This window comes from Carassius carassius, chromosome 37, assembly GCF_963082965.1.
Source record: "Carassius carassius chromosome 37, fCarCar2.1, whole genome shotgun sequence".
NCBI lineage: Eukaryota > Metazoa > Chordata > Actinopteri > Cypriniformes > Cyprinidae > Carassius > Carassius carassius.
Window position 1 is genome coordinate 29,084,343 of NC_081791.1, and position 21,167 is coordinate 29,105,509.

At 39.6% G+C, this 21,167-nt stretch overlaps 3 protein-coding genes across 3 annotated transcripts in view; 1 reads left to right on the top strand and 2 right to left on the bottom strand.

The window, feature by feature from the left end:
* Positions 1-244: 244 nt before the first annotated feature.
* LOC132118623 (protein phosphatase Slingshot-like) lies at positions 245-2,689 on the top strand. Its single transcript, XM_059528584.1, has 4 exons — positions 245-927; positions 1,528-1,897; positions 2,041-2,309; positions 2,411-2,689. The coding sequence occupies exons 1-4, from the start codon at positions 489-491 to the stop codon at positions 2,665-2,667; spliced, it is 1,335 nt and encodes a 444-aa protein (XP_059384567.1). The 5' UTR covers positions 245-488; the 3' UTR covers positions 2,668-2,689.
* A 3,167-nt stretch (positions 2,690-5,856) lies between these two features.
* LOC132118616 (complement factor I-like) lies at positions 5,857-12,137 on the bottom strand. Its single transcript, XM_059528575.1, has 12 exons — positions 12,001-12,137; positions 11,346-11,622; positions 10,865-11,009; positions 10,607-10,788; positions 10,399-10,506; positions 9,476-9,580; positions 9,317-9,367; positions 9,062-9,177; positions 8,008-8,111; positions 7,650-7,924; positions 7,465-7,554; positions 5,857-6,170 (listed from the first exon to the last, which is right to left on the bottom strand). Exons 1-12 carry the CDS (start codon positions 12,043-12,045, stop codon positions 5,953-5,955), a joined length of 1,716 nt encoding a protein of 571 aa, XP_059384558.1. The 5' UTR covers positions 12,046-12,137; the 3' UTR covers positions 5,857-5,952.
* Positions 12,138-14,419: 2,282 nt separating this feature from the next.
* Positions 14,420-21,167, bottom strand: part of LOC132118615 (tetratricopeptide repeat protein 39B-like) — a 30,611-nt gene continuing 23,863 nt past the window's right edge. Inside the window, exons 11-19 of the mRNA XM_059528574.1 lie at positions 20,836-20,903; positions 20,590-20,649; positions 20,009-20,170; positions 18,965-19,056; positions 17,207-17,327; positions 16,989-17,100; positions 16,541-16,658; positions 16,335-16,451; positions 14,420-15,218 (exon numbers count right to left, since the gene is read on the bottom strand). Coding sequence (XP_059384557.1) covers positions 15,122-15,218; positions 16,335-16,451; positions 16,541-16,658; positions 16,989-17,100; positions 17,207-17,327; positions 18,965-19,056; positions 20,009-20,170; positions 20,590-20,649; positions 20,836-20,903 — 947 coding nt within the window. The 3' untranslated portion in view covers positions 14,420-15,121. The remainder of the gene's footprint in view (positions 15,219-16,334; positions 16,452-16,540; positions 16,659-16,988; positions 17,101-17,206; positions 17,328-18,964; positions 19,057-20,008; positions 20,171-20,589; positions 20,650-20,835; positions 20,904-21,167) is intronic.

Below are 21,167 nucleotides of genomic sequence, written 5' to 3' on the forward strand. Positions count from 1 at the left end.
ATTAGTCGTTTGTTCACTACAGAAGAACAACGTGCTTGGTCTTTTTATTACCACAGGTTTGGAAAATGAGATTGTTTTTAATATTGTGGCGAGAGTCATAACCGGGATAACTATTAACACGAGTTGAAAACCAGTACATGGATCACCACCAAAGCGATTGAAACCGAGTCTGTGCGTGTTACATGATTAAAGTAAAGTGTGTTTTTAAGTATTTATGTTAGAGAATTCTAATTCCGCTGTCGTAAGCGTGCATCCCGTTGCTATGGCAACTGTGGAATTTCCGTGTGTTTATGACGTCACAAAGAAGAGTTTACCATTTGAGGAGCGTAGAAGGTCTGCAGTTGAGTGTTAAAGAGCTTAGACGAGTTTGAGGGAAGTTGTTTCTTACGAACACTGTATACACACATCAACTGAGTCTCTAGATACAGACTATAGACACAAACAGACAGTGAGTTTGATAACTGTGCATTAAGAACAGATCTGTCAGTATGATAACTCCAGACACAGTGTCTATAGTGGCGAGAGAGGTGCATCTGGAGGTTTATCTCAACGGCGTCTTCTACACCGGAGACGGTTCCTTTGCATTAGATGGTAAAGATGTGCAGCTGGAGCTGGAGATCACCGATGCCATCTATGACCTTCTCGGCTTCAGCGGTAATCAAGAGATAGATGTGAAGCTGCAGGTCATGACGGATGAACACATCTCCGTCAGTTCCTGCAGTCCAGGAGAGATGCACGTACAGCTGGAGACTGACGAGAATGACCACATCTCTGTCTGTGAGGTCAAAGATCTGCAGCTGGAGATGAGCAGGAACAGCATCTCGGAGCTGAAGAGCCCTGAGCCGGTGTCTGAAGATGAGAGCGATCCAGTCCCAGCAGGAGCTTCAGGAGAACAAGCCCTGGATGCAGAGGAGAACCGCTCAACAGGTGTCTTATTCATCTTTATTCATGTTTCTGACAGTGTATTATGATGTTGGAAGACAAAGACGTAATACTGTTTTACTATTTCAATGTGTTACTCTTCCACGTCTCCTGAAACCCTTATTTCCAAGAGTAACACCTCCTTGAGATTTCAAGCTGCATCCTCCAAATTTGGAAGCAACCTTCAGGCTGATCTGAATTTTGATGCTATATCTTTTCTAACTGATCCGACTTACAGAATTCCTGTAACCAACTTCAAAATGCTGATAGATTTCCATTAGGGGGTGAGAACTTTCACCAGTTTAGAGTTGGTCTATCTATCTATCTATCTATCTATCTATCTATCTGATAAAACCTGTTGGAAACATGGCAGAAACAAGTAGCAGAGGACTCAAAGTGGTTTTTAAAGGTCTAATTTGGTTTTATGTTGTTTCGTAGTAGTCAGATGAGATGTTTAATGGGGTTTGAAGTATCTTTCTGAATTCTCCGGAGTAAAACATTCAAACTTTAAGCTTTTAAAAGTTATTTTAAACTTTCAGATAAGGCTTTGTTCAAGCTTGTCATCACACTTTACTTATTTAGTTTGTTTGCTTCTTTTTTCCCCAGAAAGCACTGCCGGGTGGATGTTTGAGGAAATGAGTGCAGTCTTCCAGACAAACGCAGTGAATGCTGTTGGGGAACCTGAAGAGGATCTGATTGATCCAAAGGAATCCCAGTGTGTCCCAGATCCAAGTGTTCCCGAGCCACAACTTGAAATGGATCTGGTCAATAAAGAGCAATTGTGTATGACTGAACCTAAAGTGGATCTGGTTGAGCCAGCTGTTTCTGAGCCAGAAGCTCAAGTCACATCAGATCTTTCAAGGTTGGAAAACCACATCCCTCTAAACATATTCGAGCTGGATGATCGTTTGAGGGAATGTACACTGTCCATGACTCCAGTCTCTGAGGTCTGGCCCAGGGTCTTCATTGGAAATGAGTAAGTCTACTAATATAAATTGTGCGTCGAATTAATAATGTATTGCAGGAGTATCAAACACAATGATATTTCTCTTCACAAGTGCTTATCATTTCATTGCAAATCCTCTCTAGTGAGAGACTAACCCAAACTGTTGTGTTCAGAGAGACAGCAAGGGACCGAGATAAACTGAAGGAGATGGGAATCACACACATCCTAAACGCTGCAGCCCCAAAGAAGAACCTGAAGTTCCTGTTGGGAATGGCAAGAGAGAAAGACCTTCTAGGAACGGTCAATACAGGGTCCAGATATTACAGAGGCTTGCACATCATGTACTGTGGCTTGCCTTCATCGTACAGACACTGTTTTGATATCAGCAAGTACTTCATGCCAGCTGCCAAATTCATTGAAAAGGCCTTGAGGAACCCAATGAGTAAGAGCTGACACACACACTTTCCGTTTCTTTTCTTTTATCAAGTGTCCTACAGTCTAGGAATGAAGTTTTGGACCGTCTGTCTGCTTGTCTTTCCTCAGGTAAGGTGTTGATTCACTGCACGCAGGGCCTTAGCCACTCGGTGACTCTGTTTCTGGCGTATCTGATGATCTGTCATGACATGATGGTTGAGGAGGCCATCGATCACGTCATGAAGGTGAGACACATCAGACCCTGGTTTGGTCATCTGAGGAAGCTGCTGTTTCTCAACGCAGACCTTGTGCTGCAGAGAAAACTAAAGCTGCAGGGAAAAGAACCAGGGAGAAAGATGCAAAAATGGCAGATAAAAACAAAATAGAGCACAGATAAAAGAGTGTACAAATAAAAACAGAGCACAGATTAAATGGAGCACAAATAAAGAATGGTGCACAGATTTAAAAAATAAAAATAAATGTATGCACAGATAAAAAAAAAAGAAATGTAAAAAAAAATACAGCACAGGTGAAATACAATCAGAATCAGAATCAGAATCAGAATGAGCTTTATTGCCAGGTATGTTCACACATACGAGGAATTTGTTTTCGTGACAGAGCTCCGCAGTGCAACATAACAGCGACAGAACAAAAAACACAATAAGGAATAAAAAATACAAAAAAATACAAATAGGTGGGTAAGGATTGACAATATACAAATTGACAATGTATGGCAGGTATATTAAAAAGAGCATTTTATGTATGTACATGTATATTATGTGGAAAAATTGTAACTGTACGCTAAGTATGTGTGTTTGGATAAATAAGTGTATGTGTATATAAATATAAATATAAGTAGTATAGTGTGTTCCATGTATGTACATGTATATTATGTGCAAAAGATTTACGTGTACGCTAAGTATGTGTGTTGGATAAAAAGTGTAGTGTATATAAATATAAATAGTGTAAATAGTGTAGTGTGTCCCACAGTTATTATCAGCTGTTCATAAGATGGATTGCCTGAGGGAAGAAACTGTTCCTGTGTCTGGTCGTTCTGGTGCTCAGTGCTCTGTAGCGTCGACCAGATGGCAACAGTTCAAAGAGGGAGTGTGCTGGATGTGAGGGGTCCAGAGTGATTTTAACAGCCCTTTTGCTCACTCTGGATAAGTACAGTTCTTGAATAGATGGGAGAGTTGAACCGATGATTCGCTCAGCAGTCCGGACTACCCTCTGTAGTCTTCTGAGGTCAGATTTAGAAGCTGAGCTGAACCAGACAGTTACTGAAGTGCAGAGGATCGATTCGATGATGGTGGAGTAGAACTGTTTCAGCAGATCCTGTGGCAGGTTAAACTTCCTCAGCTGGCGAAGGAAGTACAACCTCTGCTGGGCCTTTTTCACAATGGAGTCAATGTGAATGTCCCACTTCAGGTCCTGAGAGATAGTGGTGCCCAGGAACCTGAATGACTCCACTGCAGTCACAGTGCTGTTCATGATGGTGAGTGGGGGGAGTGCAGGGGGGTTTCTCCTGAAGTCCACGATCATCTCCACTGTTTTGAGCGTGTTAAGCTCCAGGTTGTTGAGAGTGCACCAGACAGCCAGCTCTTTAACCTCCTGTCTGTAAGCAGACTCGTCACCGTCCTGAATGAGGCCGATGAGTGTGGTGTCATCTGCAAACTTCAGGAGCTTGACAGAGGGGTCCTTAGATGTGCAGTCATTAGTGTACAGGGAGAAGAGCAGTGGGGAGAGAACACAGCCCTGGGGAGCTCCGGTGCTGATTGTACGGGTGCTGGATGTGTATTTTCCCAGCCTCACTAGCTGCTGCCTGTCTGTCAGGAAGCTGTTGATCCACTGACAGACGGAGGTGGGCACGGAGAGCTGAGTTAGTTTGGGCAGGAGGAGGTTTGGGATGATCGTGTTGAAGGCAGAGCTGAAGTCCACAAACAGGATCCTCACATAGGTCCCCGGTCTGTCTAGGTGTTGCAGAACATAATGCAGTCCGATGTTTACTGCATCGTCCACAGACCTGTTTGCTCTGTAGGCAAACTGAAGAGGATCCAGCAAGGGTCCAGTGATGTCCTTCAGGTGGGCCAGCACCAGTTTTTCAAATGACTTCATGACTACAGACGTTAGAGCCACAGGCCTGTAGTCATTTAGTCCTGTAATTTTGGATTTCTTTGGGATGGGGATGATGGTGGAGCGTTTGAAGCATGAAGGGACTTCGCACAGCTCCAGCGATCTGTTGAAGATCTTTGTGAAGATGGGGGCCAGCTGTTCAGCACAGGATTTCAGACAGGCTGGTGTAACACAATCTGGGCCTGGTGCTTTTTTCCTTTTCTGCTTCCTGAAGACCTGGCGCACCGCATCCTCGCTGATCTGTATTGCAGGTGTGGGGGAGAGGGGGGATGCAGGAGGTGTGAATGGTGAGAGCGCTTGATTGGAGAGGTGTTCAGGGTGGGTTGCAGGAGTTGTGAGTGGTGTGAACAGTTGTTTGGAGAGGCATTCAGGGTTGGTTGCAGGAGTTGTGAATGGTGAGAGCGCTTGATTGGAGAGGTGATCAGGATGGGTTGCAGGAGTTGTGAGTGGTGTGAACAGTTGTTTGGAGAGGCATTCAGGGTTGGTTGCAGGAGTTGTGAATGGTGAGAGCGGTTGATTGGAGAGGTGTTCAGGGTGGGTTGCAGGAGTTGTGAGTGGTGTGAACAGTTGTTTGGAGAGGCATTCAGGGTTGGTTGCAGGAGTTGTGAATGGTGAGAGCGCTTGATTGGAGAGGTGTTCAGGGTGGGTTGCAGGAGTTGTGAGTGGTGTGAACAGTTGTTTGGAGAGGCATTCAGGGTTGGTTGCAGGAGTTGTGAATGGTGAGAGCGGTTGATTGGAGAGGTGTTCAGGGTGGGTTGCAGGAGTTGTGAGTGGTGTGAACAGTTGTTTGGAGAGGCATTCAGGGTTGGTTGCAGGAGTTGTGAATGGTGAGAGCGGTTGATTGGAGAGGTGATCAGGATGGGTTGCAGGAGCTGTGAATGGTGTGAACGGTGATACAACACTGAGAATAAATAATGCACAGATTTAAAAAAAACAGAGCACAAATAAAATAGTGCTCAGATAAAAAAGTGCAATGATAAAAACCACAGCATAGATAAAAAATGTTGTTTAAAAACAAGTGCACAGATAATTTGGAAAAATAAGTATAATTATTCAATAAATTACAAAAACTTGAAATGTATTAAATATATAATATTTTGTAAAGCATTGTTGTAAGTGTGTGTGATTTCTGACTTCGATCATTACTAAGAGCAAACGCCGAGCTTGTGTTAAAAATAGTAAGTGTTTCATTGAGGCTGGGCTGCTTATTATATTAGATGTTTCCTAAATGTTTTTTTCTTCAGTATATAAAATCAAAATACAACATTACCACAAACAATTACCTATGTATTTTCCACTGTAAATATGCTGTATGCATATACATGTTTTTTTATGACATCCGTGACTCTTACTTTATTACTTATGGCATGATTTACATTTCATAGATCATTCACTTGACCACTTTTGAATAAAACAATTAACAATAATAGAGACACATGGATGTGTCATCAGCACTTTAATAGAAGAAAAACCAAATGTTTTTTAAAAAGCACAAAGCATCAATCTGTAAATGAGAACTGGTAACATTTGGGAACATTTTACTGGTTGAATTTGGTAACGGCCGGCCAGCCTGTGTTGGAGCGGATCCATTCAAAATAATGCGCCACTTTAGTGAAGATGCCAAGATTATTGGGTTCGCTGCATTTATTTCCCCAGCTCATTATTCCCCACACATATGACAAACCAGACGTGTCTGTGCACACCAGTGGCCCTCCGGAGTCACCCTGACACGAGTCCACCCTCCCGTCCAGGTCACCTGACACAGAACAACCAATGACAGTGTTATTCAACAGAGATGAAATCACTGAATTCAATGAAGAACTGCCTTTAACTCTCATTTTGCAGTATTGATACACTGTTTTCCTAATGAATGTTGTTCAGTTGCTTTGACGCAATGTAATTTGTTTAAAGCGCTATTAACGCGGCAGCAAGATTAATTTTTAATGAGCCAAAAAGAATACACGTCACACCTCTGTTTATCAATTTGCTCTGGCTTCCAATAGCTGCTCGTATAAAATTCAAGGCATTGATGTTTGCATACAAAACTACCACTGGCTCTGCACCCATTTACCTAAATTTGTTACTTCAGACTTATGTGCCTCTAGAAGCTTGCGTTCTGCAAGTGAACGTCGCTTGATTGTTCATCCCAAAGAAGCACAAAGTCACTTTTACGGACTTTTAAATTAAATGTTCCTCCTGGTGGAATGACCTCCCCAACTCAATCCGAGCAGCTGAGTCCTTAGCCATCTTCAAGAATCGGCTGAAAACACATCTCTTCCATCTTTATTTGACCCTCTAACACTCACTATTCTAATTCTATTCTTAAAAATCTAACTACCTTTCTAATCTTTTTGTATTCTATTTTCTTTTCAGTAATTATGCAATTGTATGTGTGTGTGTGTGTGTGTGTGTGTGTGTGTAAAGACCTCTAACACTAGCTTGCTCTATTCTTTTTTTATTCTATCAGTTTTCTTTATATTATATTATTTAAAATCCCATGCTAGGTGTACTGTGTTAAGCTAACTGAGACTTGTTATAGCACTTATATATCATTGCTCTTTTGTTGTTTTTGATTGCTTCCACTGTCCTCATCTGTAAGTCACTTTGGATAAAAGCGTCTGCTAAATGAATAAATGTAATATAAATAAAGGTGCCTTGACATAGGCACTGATTACAATATTTATTATGCACATTTTGATGTGCACTTCGAACCTAAATGTTATCTGTACCACTTTTATGACGTCTTTTTGGAGCCATATTTTTTGTAATTGCTTGGAAAAGAGTGAGTGATACAGTAAGGAAAAGAAAAAGAAAAGGAAATACTGCATTGTCCAGAAAATAAATCACACCAGGTCAAAATTTCATTGAAAGAAAAAAAAAAAGTTGCACGTGGAAGAGTTGCATTTTATGAATGCATTGCGAAAAAAATATAAATGAGTGTTGAATAAAACTAAACATTTAACAGTAGTTTTCACTTCACAGCAAATCCTTTGCATTTAACTGTATGCAGAACAGAACGGCAATGAAAAGGTTAAAACAAACAAACATACCTGCACACTCCATTCCAGGGAGGAAACGGTCCTTGAAGTAATGCTCGCAGTCGCCAACAAGCGTCACATTTGCCCATTTCAGAGTCGCTCCTGCCCATCCAAACACACAGAGAGACAATAAGACCTCAAACTCCAGCACATACCCCTCCTGATGTCTGTAGGTAGTGTTTGACAGGCAGCCAAACCTCTGCCCCAGCCGGAGATGGTGCAGGTGTCGTTGGGCTGGAACTGTTGGGTGGACCAGGGAACGCAGACGGCTCGGACCGCTGGATTGTCCAGCATGCACTTGTCCGAAAGATACAGCTCCTCCAGCTGCACCAAAGCGATGTCGTTGGCATAGGTTTGAGAGTTATATTCATGATGGATGATGATGTTCTTCACTGGGACACGATCGGTCGTCGACTGCACACGATGCTTCTTCCAGAGAGAGAACATGATATGGAAGGACTTGGGTTTGGGCCTAGAGGCGTGCAAACATGCTGGTGAATTGGTGGAGACTAAACAACGTTTGGCTAATTAGGGGCTTGTGGTGATTGGCTGTACCTGAGGCAGTGGGCGGCGGTCAAAACCCAGCATCCACCCAAATACACCCCTCCGCAGCGGATCGAACCTTCATCCCGAATGGCCACCTGCCACTGTATCTGAGTCTGCAGGGCAAAGGTCACACAGAGGTCATTCCTTACCTGCTGCCATCAGATTTCCTAGTGCCTAGTATTATTTAACTGTTAAATATTTAACTCAGTGAAAAATGGTATCTGTGAGGATTTCCAGTCAGGATTTAGACCGTATCATAGTACTGAGACTGCTCTCCTTCGAGTTACAAATGATTTGCTCTTATCATCTGATCGTGGGTGTATCTCTCTATTAGTTTTATTGGATCTTAGTGCTGCGTTTGACACAATTGACCACAACATTCTTTTGCATAGACTTGAACACTTTGTTGGCATCAGTGGAAGTGCATTAGCATGGTTTAAATCGTACTTATATGACCACCATCAGTTCGTAGCAGTGAATGAAGATGTATCCTATCGATCACAAGTGCAGTATGGAGTACCTCAAGGCTCAGTACTAGGGCCGCTACTCTTCACGCTTTATATGTTACCCTTGGGAGATATCATCAGGAAACATGGTGTTAGCTTTCACTGTTATGCTGATGATACTCAGCTCTGACTTGACTTGTTAAACTGCATTGTTGTTATGGTTTAAACTATGACAAATTTTGATCTCATGTACGGATTATGTTCTTTATTTATGGGTAAAATTTTCACTCGGTGTGTTAAAATGGTTTAATATATTTTCATCACATTATGTAGCCTACGTTTCAATACGTGTGCAGTGCGCTTGCATAGAGAGGCTCCACCCATGCTTTCTTCTGATTGGCTGTGATTTTTGCATCATGTGTTTGTTCATGTTTTTGCATCTCTGACATAAGCATCATGGTTGTATATATATAAGCATCATCACTTGTAAAGTTGCTTTCACATTGTACAATATAAATTTGATTTGGCTTGGTTTTGGTACTTGGCTCATAATGTGCTGCAGTTTCATAAAGCATTGTTCAGTAGCTGTGTGTTGTATTGTTAGTGTCTGGACTGACCGGTAAGGTCTCTTCCCATCCTGCTGAACGTTTCCAGCGTTGATAGTGATCATCCTGTCTGTTGGGAATGCCACACTGCAGCTGGCTTTCTGCAGACGAACGCATTTCTCTGATCTCTGGAACAACATGAAGGTGAGTTATTATCTTTATGATTTTAAATCATGTGAATACACTCTTAAACTTTTGTTCTAAAACTATTTTGCTATGCAAAAAAAATAAATATATGAGTTGAGAGACCGATGAGCTTTTACTTACCTGACATTGGATCTGTAAAAGTGTTTTCTATTTCTCTGTCAGTTTCTGTAACAAAATGAAGAAAACACAAAAAAAGCACCTGATTTTACATTCAAGAACTGAATCCTGAATCTTTTGGTGTTTTTGAGCAATAATGAGATTTTACATGAATTCACTGACCTTCGAGTTCATCTTCTCCTCCCAGACAGTCCCTGATTCCATCTTTGATGGCGTAATGGGGAACACAGACCCCCGATTTACAGAGGAACGCCCGGCCCTGGCATTCTTCACACAACAGAAACAGGAAATCAGGATTATCGGTCTGCTTTATGCCAGCAATGCTTAAAACATTGATTCATGTTCCACTAAAGACCCTTGATGAAATCACTTGAATGCACTGGAGAAAAAACATCATATTCAAATAGCTTAAATGTAAGTGATATGTTTGAGTTTTATATTTAAAGTTTGTGTGTGTGTGTGTGTGTGTGTGTGTGTATTTTGTACATTTGTTTTGCTTAGCTTGATTAATGTTGTTTAATGTCAGTTAATATATTAAATATTATTAGATTAGGTAAATTATCACATTTGCAAATTATTTGCAAAAATAATTTGTGTCTTATTTAGAAACAGCGACATGAAGGGAACAACAGGATTGTTGAAAACTGCACACAATTTGTTTATTGGATGTTGTAAATTATGTTTTAAATTTAAAATTCTTATTTTAGGCTTATTTTTTTATATTTTCATAAAAATGACAAATGTATTTTTGCATATTTTACTTCAGTTTTAACATGAAATGAATGAATTTTAATTATTATGATTAAAACATATTTTAACATAAAGAATAGTATCATACCATTAAGATAACCTGAGAAATATTGTTAATGTAAATTGAAAACCGAGTTGGTGCTAACACTGAGCCCTGAGGGACACCTTTATTAAACGTTAATGTTTTAGATAATTGTTGATCAATCTTTACATATTGGGATCTAATAAATAATATATATATAAATGTATAATGCATTTCATGACAAATTTTTCTTTTATTTAGAAACAACAACAGACAGGATTGTGGGAAAGGGGACTGATGATGCAAGACTCACTTTGGCAGCACATCTCGTCACTGTTGTCTCCACAGTCATCAACACCATCGCAGGGTTTTCCATGGATTAAACACTTCCCATTCACACAGAGAAACTTCTTACATTCACCTACACAGAGAAAACCCATCAGTGTGAGTGAAAAGAGTGTCAGAACAACAGATAAGCATCAAACGTTAAAATGATGACTGCATTTCAGAGCAAACGGCACCTGGAGTTTCCTCATAACACTTTATAGCGGCCACCCCAGTTTTGATAGGCTCAGGGTTATAGATTGTGCACTCAGCCAATGAGAGCTCAGATCCCGTGCAGCGAACCCTCATACACTCATTTGACCATTCAACAGCTTCATCAAGAGATCCATATGGGATGTTAGATGCCACCTCTGCTCCTCTGAGAGACAGAAAGAATAAGATAAGCAGTCACTACATGCTGAGAGAAAAGATGTCTTGTGTTTAGGTGTGTTTACCTGTCGACTCCCTTAGAGTTTCGGCAAACGACATTTGCTGCTGCCATATTCCAGCCGTTGCCACATACCAGCATTTTTCCCAATTTAGTTTTAATCTCCACCACATTATTAGAGTCAGAGACCATCACATCCACCTTATCTTCCGCTGGACTCAAATATTAAGGTTCACCATAAGAAGATTTTCTTTAAAGAACCCAGACACTGTTATGAAGAGCCTTTAACGAAGCAGTTCAGATTTGGAGAAATGTAGCATTGCATCACTGTCATTGAATGGTTGCCGTCAGAATGAGAGTCCAAACAGCTGATAAAAACGTCACAATAATTAGCTACTTGGACTCTCATTCTGACGGCACCCATTCACTGCAGAGCATCCACTGCTGAGACAGTTATGGAATTAATATTCATTATTTTATTTTTAATTAGGTGTAGATTTAAAAATGCAATCACAAAAGTTTGACCCTGATTAAAGTTCATGTCTCACCTTTGCAGGATTGGCTGAAGTGTGAGAAAGTGGGACTCTTGGTTCTGCAGGAGATTGCATTGGCCTGACACATGGAGTAATATTCGGATCCGTCCAGCGTGCAGGCTTTAATTTTCTGCCGCGGACATTTATTAGGCATCTTACAGACACACTGTCCTGCGATGCATCGTCTCCATGGAGGACAGAAGACTTTAGAGCAGGACAGCTGAGTGTATTTCTGATCCAGACATTGGGCCGGACCCAAGAAATCCTCATCAGGTACTTCTGGATGATTGAGCTGTGAGTAAACCATGGGTTTTGAGGCAGTTTGGGGATTCTCAGTTCTCAAAGTCAATAAGCTGTTCGAGTGTATTGAGACTAAAATAATAAAATATTAACTGCAAATTCATTCAAAGAAATTTGCAATTTTAACCTCATCCTTCGACACAGGAGTCGAGTTCAAAGCATGTTGGCTTCATGTATAAATAATATAGATTTAAAAATAATTAACAAATAAAAAACTGATCTTTACAGCATTGTTTATTTTGTGATATCTTTTGCAGTCCTTGACACTGTGATCAAGATTCCAGTGTAGTTGTCATCATGACTCGTTTTCAGAGTTAACGAGATAAATTACTCCATTAATCATTGAATTTGATCAGATTCACAAACTCACTGCAGTCTGGAAGAGAAGACACATGAAGAAAAAAACAACCCTCATGATTCATCTGTTCTTCTCTTCGTCCTGTCCCTGACTCAGTCTGATAGTCAAATGATTAACCGCTGATCACACAGAAACGAAGGGCGGAGAAACAGCAGCTTCTTCCCGGAAAGGTCCGAGCTGTTGGTCAATATCAGAATTTTGCATTAGTCAATAAAATATTCAGTGAGTAAAAACAAAGCTACAGAAAGAAAACTATGTAAGTGCATGAGCGAAGGGATCAGAAAAAACTTTCTCAACTCTAAAAACTTTGAATCACCACTTCAACCTGTTCTTTTTGTGAATCAAACATGGTAGTCAATGTACAGAAGTCAGTTTCCAATACTGAATAAAAAATAAAACAAGGTAATTGCGACTTTTTATCTCTAATATCTTGCGAATCTGAGTTTATGGAATTGCCTAATATAAATTCGCAATTGTGAGTTATAAAGTCAAAACTGAGTTATAAAGTCAGGATTGCGAGATATAAACTCCCAATTCTGAGTTTTTTTTCCCTCACAATTTAGAGTTTATATCGCACAATTCTGACTTTTTTTCTCGCAATTGAGAGGATATTGCGCAATTCTGACTCTTTTTTTCTCACAATTAAGAGTTTATATTGTGCAATTCTGACTCTTTTTTTCTCACAATTAAGAGTTTATATTGTGCAATTCTGACTCTTTTTTTTTCTCACAATTGAGAGTATATTGCGCAATTCTGACTTTCTTTTTTTCTCACAATTGTGAGTTTATAACGCGCAATTGACTTTTTTTATAACAATTGAGTTTATATCGCGCAATTCTGACTTTCTTTTTTCTCGCAATTGAGAGGATATTGCGCAATTCTGACTTTTTTTTTTTCTCACAATTGCAAGTTTATATCACGCAATTCTGACTCTTTTTTTCACACAACTGAGTTTATATCGTGCAATTCTGACTCTTTTTTTCTCACAATTGAGAGTATATCGCTCAATTCTGACTTTCTTTTTTTCTCACAATTGAGTTTATATCGCGCAATTCTGACTTTCTTTTTTCTCGCAATTGAGAGGATATTGCGCAATTCTGACTTTTTTTTCCCTCACAATTGCAAGTTTATATCACGCAATTCTGACTTTTTTTCTCACAATTGAGAGTATATAGCGCAATTCTGAATTTCTTTTTTTCTCACAATTGAGTTTATATCGCGCAATTCTGACTTTTTTTTCTCACAATTGAGAGTTTATATTGCACAATTCTGACTTTTTTTTCTCACAATTGCAAGTTTATATCGCACAATTAAAAATAATCTTGTTCAGATATCAGACTGTGCAGATAGTTTATTCTCTCTATATTTATCAGTATTTACTTTATTACTAGTTAGTGTAAATATATTGTGTGCAAATGTTAAACGAGGAACATGCCTGAATTCACAATGTCATTTGCAGTATTTCTCCATTTAAACCAGCAGATGTGACAACTGAAGGTCCAGCAGAGTGTAAATAAACATCGAGTTTGTTCAATCAATAACCTGTATTTCAATCTCAGTCACAAACTAAACATACTTCTGGACTGAACGGATATCAAAGTATTGTAAGACTGAAACAAATATGAACAGATCATCTGCAAAGAGCCAGAAACATTGTGAAACTGGGTGAATTAGTTTTACCCAAAACTGAGAATCGATGGATATACACTTGTGCGTTCTTCAAGTAATAAATATAATATATGCTGAATTAATACCTTTAAATGTTTTCATCAACTACAAGTTATGAGCTCTGATCATTTATAGTGGTTCACAAACAGGTCAGTACTACATTACACTGAATAAAGTCAAGTAGATCTGAATATTAGCAGGAACATGGAAACTTTGCAATTAACTACTTTAGATGAAGGCACCTTGTGTATAATGTGATAAAGTCGTTGCTCACTTGACAAGTGCTCGTTTAATGAGAATTCATATTTACAAGCACAAATCATTAGAAACAATCAGGCAACGAGCTTCAAGAAACAGAAATGTGCATGTGTTTGATTGTATTAAATCGGCAAACATTTTCAGGAATATATACATAATGCATATTATTTTTGTCTTTTTTTTCCAGTACAAAATCTAAACTTTCTTAAAAGATACATTTACTTAAATGCAAGATTATATATATTTTTTTTTTACATATAAAAAAATATTTTGTATTATTGTTCATTAGCATAATTTTTTAATATTTTTTTAAATTGTAAAATCACTAAATTATGTTTTTTTTTTTCATGAAATGAAACAAAATCTTGAGTAACTTTGCTGTTCAAGTAAATCTATTAAATCAGTTTTTAGATTTGTACTGGGAAAATAACAAGAATACTGAGGAAGAATGTTTTTTTGCTGTTTACTTCAGAATAACAAAAAAAAAAACAGAAAACAAATGATGTTTATAAAATAGTAAACTGTATTTAATCAACTGTATTTGATTGTTGTACAATATATTTGGTATCAAACATTAAAACGAGAACATACATGCAAAAAAAAATTAACAGTCCCACCCGCTACATTTAAAACATTAACCAATAAAACCGTTTCATAATAAGTTTAAAGTGAACAACAAAAACCCTTTCTAGAATTTTTTTTTTACAGTTTCTTCTCAGCATGATTGTTGACTGATTATTATTGCTTTCAAAGGATTTTTTTGTGAATTGCTTGGAGCGTCTAAATTTGTAATAAGCATAATAACCTCTAAGAATTTTATTGCAGCGACCAACAGTCGTAAATGACACACACACACACACACACACACACAAAACAGAGGCACACAATGTAAGACACACAAGCAGACAAACAGATTTGTAAAATGTTACATTCATTACAGCAGTTGTTTTCTGATTGGACGTTAGCGAGTTTCTTCTGCTGTCTGATTGGAATAAACGCACAACTCTGTATTTAAACGAACAACAAGTAAGTGTTCAGATCAGGTTCAGGTTTGAGGTACACAGATGCTAGTTTTGACGTTACTGATGACTTTGGTTTGGAATGGTTGGTGAATGTGTTTTTCTAGACGCTACGCTGCTTTGGTGATTCGATGACGGTCGTGAAGTGCTTGTCGCGTGTTGATCGTCCGGTCAAACGTTGTCCTTCATCACGGCGAGTTTGTTGGAGAACTCTTCAGGCTGCTGAGAGCCGCGTGGATGCGGAAATGAAGACGAGACTCCATCGAATAACCCTTATAATTCAACCTACAGACACAAATACAGTCAGATTCTTTAGGATAAATGATTGTGTTGATTTTCTAGCAGCTGCCTGTTTACGCTACTTAAGAGGTGGCCGATATGACCAAAAACGCATACGTAAGTTAAGTTCTCAATAAGCACTGTTAGAATTAAAATGAAGAAATTCTGCATTTCTTTCACCCTCTGTAAGGATGTGTAAAATCTGACAAAGTGAAATCCCAATTTTGAGTACTTTTTACTGTACCAGTCTTGTTTTGTGGACCATTGAACTTAGTATGTGGACCAATACACAATGAGCCAAATTACACCATCAGCCCAATTCTGGCTTCAGTTTCTCAACCACTTCAAAAGATACGTTAACGATGATATTAAGCTTTTATAAGAGAGTTACTACCCTATTGAAATCCACATTTTGAGCACTTTTTGTTACACCCATCTTTTTTTATAGACTCTTGAACTTGGCATTTGGGACAATGTACACTCTCGGATTGGGCCATCAGCCCATTTCACACCTCATTTTTCCAAACGCCAAAAGGACGTGTTGAATCAGACATAAGACCTCGATACTAGGTTTACTCTAATAGAAAATAATTCTAATTTAGAGCACTTTTGACTTCACTATTCTTATTTTATGGACCCTTGAACTTGGCATGACGGTTGATAAACTGCACTGCCAAATGGGATTTTGGAACAATACAGCTAATTGTGCATTGTCCCATTTGGCAGTGCAGTTTATCAACTGCCACAGAGGACACTTTAAACCAGACATAAGGTCTTTATACTAGCGTTACTGCCCTCACAAAATCCACTTCACCATTCGCTGTATCATTTCTTTTAACTTGACCTTTGAACTTGGCATATGGGACAATGCACATTGAATTTTATTACGCATCAGCCCATTACTCAACCAAAAATAGTTCAGTTAAAAGGTAGTAAAAAAAAATGTTCACAAGATTAATTGGTGGGATTTAGAAATGCTGAATTCGTCCATTCAGTTCTAACAATGCTTACTGTGAAGCATTGTGTTAATTAAGAGATTTGGTAGCATTTAGTATTGCTATGATTGCTTTAATTTGTCATTTATTTCAGAAGGGACATGTACACATCTGAAAGCAAACTCACTTGGCATCCTTGATGTAGCGCGTGGCTTTGACGCAGTCACCCTGCTGCTTGTAGAGTAAACCCAGCTCATAGAGAGTGAAGGGGATCAGATAGTGATCATAGCGGATGCGCTTTTCACTGCAAACACACACAATCACGTCCAGTCATCGTCAAACAGCTCTCTCTGATCTACAGTAAAATCACAGATGTGTGTGTGGAGTGTTTACCTGCTCAACACTTGTGTGAAGCAGAGCTCGGCTTGCAGCAATCGGCCCAGATGCTTCAAACACAAACCCTTTAACATCTGAACCAGACACTGATCATCAGGGTGAACCTCAGACGGGTCTGAAACACACAGATTTTGCATTGACTTCAAGTTTTGAGTTGATGATAAATCATATAATGCTGATTTAATGAGACAGATGGCCTATACTGTAAGACCAGCCGTACTGCACGGATCTAATATAATCTTATACATCAGGTGTTTTCCCCAAACGTTCACTTCAGACATTACTTATGTTTGTGTGAATACTTAAATACTGTAATTCTGTGTATATTTATCGGGATTGTGCGATGTCGGAAGCACAAATTGTGCAGCGCTACAAACAAGAACAGCAAACTTGAACAACTTTGAACAACAAGAAATAAATGTGTGTGTGTGTGTGTGTATCTCACTGGGATCGTTGCGCAGCTGCTCTTCTGCTCTCTCAATGGTGATCAGTAAACTCTCCGTGGCATCTGCACGCTTCCCAACGATGGTGAAGCCATTCCACACGTACATCATTTCCTGTGTGAGGAAGAACCATAGACTCGTCACTTCATCCTCTCTTTAATTACACATTTATATTTGCAATGTGTGTTTGTGTGGGTGTGTGAGAGAGAGAGAGACCCACCAGTGCAGGAATCACAAGTTTGATGGGTGTGGCTGAGGAGTATCTGCGTGATTTCCTGATGGCGAACTTCTCCATAGGGATGGATTTCCCGGCCAGCCGCTGCTTCAGTCCCTCCACCTGCCTACGACACACACAGAAGACCATCAGCCTTAGCACTCACCTGAACTCAGGTCAGACACAGATCAGATCAGACTCACCTGAACTCAGGTCAGACACAGATCAGATTCACCTGAGCTCAGATCAGACTCAGATCAGACTCACCTGAGCTCAGATCAGATCAGACTCACCTGAGCTCAGATCAGACTCAGATCAGACTCACCTGAGCTCAGATCAGACTCAGATCAGACTCACCTGAGCTCAGATCAGATCAGACTCAGATCAGATCAGACTCACCTGAGCTCAGATCAGACTCAGATCAGATCAGACTCACCTGAGCTCAGATCAGACTCAGATCAGACTCACCTGAGCTCAGGTCAGACTCAGATCAGACTCACCTGAGCTCAGATCAGACTCAGATCAGACTCACCTGAGCTCAGATCAGACTCACCTGAGCTCAGATCAGACTCATCTGAACTCAGATCAGATCAGACTCACCTGAGCTCAGATCAGATCAGACTCACCTGAGCTCAGATCAGATTGGAGCAGACACACCTGAGCTCAGATCAGACTCAGATCAGATCAGACTCACCTGAGCTCAGATCAGACTCACCTGAGCTCAGATCAGATTGGAGCAGACACACCTGAGCTCAGATCAGACTCACCTGAGCTCAGATCAGGCTCAGATCAGACTCACCTGAGCTCAGATCAGGCTCAGATCAGACTCACCTGAGCTCAGATCAGATCGGAGCAGACTCACCTGAGCTCAGATCAGATCGGAGCAGACTCACCTGAGCTCAGATCAGATCGGAGCAGACTCACCTGAGCTCAGATCAGACTCAGATCAGACTCACCTGAGCTCAGATCAGACTCAGATCAGACTCACCTGAGCTCAGATCAGACTCAGATCAGACTCACCTGAGCTCAGATCAGACTCACCTGAACTCAGATCAGATCAGACTCACCTGAGCTCAGATCAGACTCAGATCAGACTCATCTGAACTCAGATCAGACTCACCTGAGCTCAGATCAGATTGGAGCAGACACACCTAAGCTCAGATCAGACTCACCTGAGCTCAGATCAGATTGGAGCAGACTCACCTGAGCTCAGATCAGACTCACCTGAGCTCAGATCAGGCTCAGATCAGACTCAGATCAGACTCACCTGAGCTCAGATCAGGCTCAGATCAGGCTCAGATCAGACACACCTGAGCTCAGATCAGATTGGAACAGACACTCCTGAGCTCAGATCAGACTCAGATCAGACTCACCTGAGCTCAGATCAGGCTCAGATCAGACTCACCTGAGCTCAGATCAGGCTCAGATCAGACTCAGATCAGACTCACCTGAGCTCAGATCAGATTGGAACAGACACACCTGAGCTCAGATCAGGCTCCGATCAGACTCACCTGAGCTCAGATCAGATCGGAGCAGACTCACCTGAGCTCAGATCAGACTCGGATCAGACTCACCTGAGCTCAGATCAGATCGGAGCAGACTCACCTGAGCTCAGATCAGACTCGGATCAGACTCACCTGAGCTCAGATCAGACTCAGATCAGAGTCACCTGAGCTCAGATCAGACTCACCTGAGCTCAAATCAGATCGGAGCAGACACACCTGAGCTCAGATCAGACTCAGATCAGACTCAGATCAAACTCACCTGAACAGCTTTACCACATCCTCTCCAGTCGTCTTCAGCTCCTCCTCAGACATCATGCTCAGGATCGCAGCTTTCTGATACATGTAGATGGCCTGCCACGCAAGCAAACGATAATCAAATATTTATTGCTATAGTGCTTTTTTATGAAATTGGACAGATTTCCTAGCTTAGTGCAGTGCTGATTTAATATAATAGTATCAGTTTTTATTTCAATATTTTTCATTTTCTCAATTGTTTATTTTTGTTTATATAAGTTTTATTATTTTTTAAATCAGTTTTAGTCTTAAGATAAACAAAATGAAATTTAAACAAGTTAATCTAAAAAAATACTATATTACTAATACTATAATACTAATACTATATTGATACTATAGTAATTTTTTTTATACTCTGTTTTCAAGTTATTTTATATATTTTCATTTTAGTTTCAGTTTTAGTTAACTGCAAGTTTTAGAACCTTGTTCGGTGGAAATATCATTGAAATATCACTTGCTAATCATCAATAAATGTAAAAAAACAGGAGATCACACATTTTTGTATGTTTTTTTTTTAAATTGCTGTTGGTTTATTATAATAAGTATTATGTTGTCTGCAGATCAAACAGAAAAAAAAATTATAATAAAAACAGCCCCCCCTCAAAAAAAAGTTTGGCTTTACAAAAACGCATAAATTAATAAAACTGTATTAATCAATTATTTACAAATTTTTTATATCTGATTGTTATCCCCACAAACGGTAAATACACTGTATTCAGTAATTATAACTTTTTTTGTTACTTTGTTCCTACTTTTGGATCTTTACTATCCAAACTTCAGCTTATTATTTAGCATTCTAGTTTTATTTTAAGACAAAGGCCCAAACACAATTCTATTTTATTCAATATTCCCCTACTGGGACACCACTATTATACCGTAAGATGTGTGTGGTAAAAACTGCACTGGGATGGCAGAACTGTGTGCAAAAACTGGTTGTAGTCAGGTCATTTAACACAATACTGATAGTGTGTGAGTAATGAACAGGAGAGTGAGAGTAATGAGTGGTTACTTTAGACCAGCGGCTCTCTCGGCACAGCAGGTCTGCGTATCGATACGCATCTCTCCACTGCTGCTGGAACGAGTGACACCACATCAGCTCCCAGTAACACAGATGATGGATCTGACGCCACTGCTGCTGTGTGGTGATACACTCCTGGAACTTCACCAGCGCCTGACACACACACACACACACACATTGAGTATGAGCATCAGCGGTCGAAAATTACATTTTTAAATGTTAGTGAAGGAAGGCTTTTCTGCTCACCAAGGCTGCCTTTATTTGATAGAAAATACAGTAAAAAATCTGAAATATTATTATAGTTTAAACGGCTGTTTTCTGTGTGAATGTGTTACAGTGTAATTTATTTCTGTGAAGCTCCGCTGTATTTTCAGCATCATTCCTCCAGTCTTCAGTGTCACATGATCTTCAGAAATCATGAAAACATGATTTACTGCTCAAGAAACATTTCAGGTTTTTGTTTAAACAAATGCAGCCTTGGCGAACAGAACAGACTTCTTCTCTTTACATTTAAAAATCTTGATTATTATTATTATAGACAGAAAGTGTAAATGTCATCAAAGATCGCTCACGTTCTCGAAGTTTCCCCTCAGTAAGGCGATCCGAGCGGAGTAAAACAGGATGATTGAGCCCTGAGAGAAAAACACAGAGAGAGTAACACAGCTTAGGAATTATATTCAATCAATCAAGATTGTCTTTCATTATGGAAACATTATTCTTAACATCAGGCGAACAGAATTGAGCAATGGAGCAAAAGCTTTCTTTATTAATTCTGTGTGTGTGTGTGTGTGTGTGTGTGTGTGTGTTCAGGTTCTGACCCGTGGAAATCTCTCTATGTACGGCTCTAATAAAGCCTCGGCCTCCAGCAGATTCCCTTCACCAGTGCCTGAAACACACAGCATCAGGACACACTTTTTATTCACATTTTAAATCACAGTTACATTTTAAAGATAACACTGTAAAGAAAATGATTTTCTTCCTTAGCATATCGGTCTTGTTTTCTAGTATAAATATCTACAAATTCTTGAATCAGGATGGATTTACTTGACAAGTAAAATGACTTAAGATATCATGTCTTGTTTTCTGAAAAAAAAAATCTATTTTAAATTTTTTTATTGCTTAAAGGGACACTTCACCCATTTGCATTTAG